The 4,649-nt window shown below is 34.2% G+C and overlaps 1 protein-coding gene across 1 annotated transcript; it reads left to right on the plus strand.

Annotated features, from left to right (window-relative positions):
• Positions 1-2,479: 2,479 nt before the first annotated feature.
• LOC107848214 (3-ketoacyl-CoA synthase 3) lies at positions 2,480-4,364 on the plus strand. The gene has a single exon (XM_016692917.2). It carries the CDS (start codon positions 2,481-2,483, stop codon positions 4,038-4,040), a length of 1,560 nt encoding a protein of 519 aa, XP_016548403.2. The 5' UTR covers position 2,480; the 3' UTR covers positions 4,041-4,364.
• Positions 4,365-4,649: the final 285 nt, after the last annotated feature.

Below are 4,649 nucleotides of genomic sequence, written 5' to 3' on the forward strand. Positions count from 1 at the left end.
CACCCATATCCCACCAAAAATATCGTTAATCAGGCAAAAATTTCAGTGGTTGGTCTCATTCATTCTCAATGGGCCATATCAATGTTATCTCCATCTTTTTTATTTTGATTTTGGCTAGATTCGAGCTTTGTTTTGCGATGTCGAGTGGTATGAGACTATTTGGGGTCAAGTTTGGTCGTCGTTGAGGTTCGATTCGAGGATTTCAAATGCGGTTCTATCTCCGTTATATTGAAATCTCCAAGTTGAGGTCCAATTCTATCTCTTCTCATTTTATTTCGTCATATACGTTGATTTGTGTGAGATGTCGTTAAATATTGGGTGATATGAATTTGTTTTGCTCAATTTCATTGAATAGATGGTTGTGAATTATTGAAATTAGTAATCTTGAATTTTGTTGAAATTTGGGGTTGAAAAAGGAATGTGGGGATTGGAGGGTAGGAATTGATAAAATGAATCTTGTTTAGTCTTGATTTATTGTCGTTGGTTAATTGGGAGAAAAATACGAAGGTTAAATGCGATAGTATCATGATTAGGCTACCGATTGGATAGGCAAAAATGTTTAGGTTTGGGTAGGCAAAATTTAGGAGTGATGTGTTGTTGAATGCGTCGAATGTTTAAATGTGTGTTGAAAGTTTCTTCTAGTTTTATCGTATTTCATTGAATGTATTCATTTAGCCGGGGAATACCCTGTGGTCATTTATATTTATTCACCGGGGAATGCCCCGATGTATTATGTTGGCGGAAGATGTTCGTGGTCAAGATCCGAGGCAGCGAATGGAGCGTAGTTTAGGATTAGTGTAGGTTTACATTTATGTACCTTTTTATTTTGGGTTTGTAATAATTGGACTGGACATTAACTTTTGGATTCTAGTTTGTTTTGTTTAAATTGTTGTGTGTCTTATGTGGTTTATACATTCGTAATGTCAGATTAGCCGATATGCTCCACCAAGTGACCGTGGTCGAACTATGGGATCGAGGGGTGCCTAACACCTTCCCCTCGGTCAACAGAATTCCTTAGCCGGAATCTCTGTTCGCAAACCAGTTTAAAGAGTCAAACTGTGTTGAAAAGGATTTTCCAATGGTGACTTGGCACACCCGATTTATGCCAAGTGGCGACTCTGAGTTTTGAAACTAATGAATCCTTCTCGAAATAATTTTCAATCTTTTTGTCACTTTAATAATAAAAATCCTTTCGAAACTTAAAAACAATTCTTTTTGGGAGTGTAAAAAAGGGATGTGACATTAGTAAAATTATTGATTCCTAATATTTTTAAAACTTCAAGTAAATCAAATTTCGCTTCTTTCTTATTTAAAAAAAATGATACTCTGTGGCAGTTGTAAACCTCCATAAATTAAAGTATGCAAATATTGATCTCATATCATGACAATTATAAATTGAGACAAATCTAATTTTTAAAATATTAAAATCATATTGTGAAGGTTCTAAATCATCACAAATTGATATTAAAAACCTCCACAAATTTAAAAATCATATTGTGAAGGGTGTCGTGGAGGTTTATCAGAACCACCACAAATATGCTCGTGGCAAGCTGGTTAATTGTGGCATTTTTTAAAACCACCACAATTGAATTTATGGGGGTCATACACTACCACAAATTAACAAAATAACCCCATAAATTGAGTTTTTTTTGTAGTGCCAGCAGCAGTCTGATCAATGTGAGTCAATGCTGGTTGTCTTCATAATTTTATACTCTCCAATTCCATCTACCACTCCTTGATGTTCATAAATGTTTGTGATTTCAAATCTGCTGTTTTAAATGTCACTATCCGTACACCAAACCATAAAGACTTTCTATTGAGACCATGACATTTTAGACCTTCGAATTATGATATGTTTCAGTTGAGCACTTGTGCACACCATAAAATGTTTCTATTAGATACTTCTAACTGAGATCTTTTGAAAAGTTTCGGCATATGTTCACAAACGCTCTTCATGTAAACACGTTAAATCGGAAAGCTTGTGGTTTTACGACATATGTTGCAGCTGATATATGCAAAAGTGAATGAGGTGATATACTTTAATTAATTGATTAACTTATCTATGTATTGGACGTTTGAATATATGTGCAGAAGCTTCTTCAAAATTATGAGTCGAAGTTGTCTAGCATACCGTATGTCAAATAAAATTAAAATTTACTGACAAATTTAAACAATTAGTCGATATGATTCTGTCTAAATTTTAGGAAAGGTAACTAATTTCTTGAAATGAGAAATTATTTTGGAAATATTGAGCTGTTTATATAGTTGGTGCTTTTATAAATTTCTTTCTGATTTTTGGGGTTGTGTTTGTTAATTTAGAAATTCGATAGAAATTGATATTATTTCTTTTTCGCATACCTAATGTGTATGAATTATGAATGATTAATAACGGTTGTTAAAGTCACGAACCGATCAGTTGGTGGGAGTTGAGAGAATGACAAAAACTATTACTATTATATTTTGCAATAGCATTTAGTCACATGCATGCCCAACTTGACTCCTCCTTTTTATACGTAGACTTCCAATTAGATTTCTCATCAACCAAAAAACCAAGAACACCAAAGTGTGCAACATACCAAAAAAAAAAATATATAGAAAAAGAAAACCCTCCATTATTTTCCTTTCTTCACTACTCTCTTGTCATGGATCTCATTTCAATTTTGCTTTATGGTCTTCCTTTGTTTTTCCCACTCTATTTGATATGGAAGATTATAGATCGAAAGAGACACCAATATTGTTACGTTTTGGACTATGAATGTCACAAGCCAACCGATGATCGAAAGCTTAGCACAAGATTTTCAGGAGAGGTAATTAGGCGGAACAAACACCTTGGCCTAAATGAATACAAGTTTCTCTTGAAAGCTATCGTTAGTTCGGGCATCGGAGAACAAACGTATGCACCACGAATGGTGTTTCATGGACGTGAAGCCTGTCCTACGTACGAAGATGGGATTGAGGAGATGGATGAATTTTTCCATGATACTATTGACAAGATCTTGAAGAGGAACAAAATTTCTCCTAGTGAAATCGATGTCCTCGTGGTGAATATATCGATGTTAGCTTGTGTTCCATCATTGTCTTCTCGACTAATCAATTACTACAAGATGAGGGAAGACATCAAGGTGTACAACATCACCGGGATGGGGTGTAGTGCTAGCGTCATTTCGATAAATATCCTTCAAAATATTTTCAAGAATGAGAAGAACAAGGTTGCACTTATGGTAACATCCGAGTCCTTGAGTCCAAATTGGTACATTGGGAATGATAGATCTATGATTCTTGCTAATTGTTTGTTTAGGTCAGGGGGTTGTGCAGTTTTGTTGACAAACAAATTGGCTTGGAAAGACAAAGCCATGTTAAAGTTGAAGCAACTAGTTAGGGTACACCATGGTGCCAATGATGAAGCCTATGATAGTTGTGTACAAAAGGAGGATGATCAAGGTAACATAGGGTTCCACCTTGATAAAACACTACCAAAGGCCGCAACACGTGCACTAGTCGATAATTTGAAACAAATTGCACCTTTGATCCTTCCGGTAAGGGAATTACTTCGATTTGCAATCGCGTCATTTGTGAAAAAAATGAATTGGGGCTCAACAAAAGGAGAACCTAAGCCAGTGATCAATTTCAAAACAGGTGTGGATCATATTTGTTTGCATACTGGCGGAAAAGCAGTAATTGATGGAGTTGGTGCAAGTTTGAACTTGAGTGAGTATGATTTAGAGCCAGCAAGAATGACATTGCATAGATTTGGTAACACTTCAGCATGTAGCCTTTGGTATGTGTTGGGGTACATGGAGGCTAAAAAAAGGCTTAAAAGGGGTGATAAAGTGCTAATGATTAGTTTTGGAGCAGGATTTAAGTGTAATAGTTGTTTATGGGAAGTGTTAAGAGATTTGGGTGATGAAAATGTTTGGAAAGATTGCATTGATACTTATCCACCGAATACTTTGGTGAATCCTTTCGTAGAGAAATTTGGATGGCTACATGGTGAAGATCCAGACACATTTTATGTTCCAGATGACTATGTTATCCCTTGAGTTTTTCTTCTTTTTTTAAAATCAGAACAATAAGTTTATCTTTTTTCTTGCTTAAAAAAGAATATTATCCTTCTTTTTTTTTTTTTTCACTTACAGTATTTTTTTTTCTATATTAGGTTTTCTTGGTTTGGGATTTAATTTATAGAATTCATAGCTTTTTTTTATCGATTTTTTGTTTCAAATATATGTATGTAAAAGGAAAAGAAGTTCTTGTTGATCCATAATTGGATTCTTTTCCCAGTAATTAGGCGTTTTGCCTTGTATCAAACGAAATTGTTCCATGTATGTACCAAGACTAATCATACTAAATTGTTCTTATTATAATTCTAATTAGTACTTTACTTTTTTCTGGTTGGTTTACGCCGTCTCATTAAGAGATTATATGTACTTTCTTCTTTCATATTTAATGTCTCTCCATTTCAATTTATTTATCCTATTTTTTTTTGGTCTATTTTTTAAGTAAAAACTATCATCTTCTATTTGTAATAATTCCTTAATTTTAATATCTCACTTGACATTTTTAAGACCACAATATTCAAAGGATATTTTGGTCCATGCACATTATTCACATGTTTAGTTTAAGTTTACTGGACTAGCAAAAAGACTCTT

The sequence above is a fragment of the Capsicum annuum genome, chromosome 11, assembly GCF_002878395.1.
Source record: "Capsicum annuum cultivar UCD-10X-F1 chromosome 11, UCD10Xv1.1, whole genome shotgun sequence".
Taxonomy (NCBI): domain Eukaryota; kingdom Viridiplantae; phylum Streptophyta; class Magnoliopsida; order Solanales; family Solanaceae; genus Capsicum; species Capsicum annuum.

Excerpts from the sequence above, each read along its gene's own strand:
- LOC107848214 (XM_016692917.2), top strand. The coding sequence starts at position 2,481 with ATGCATGCCCAACTTGACTCCTCCTTTTTATACGTAGACTTCCAATTA.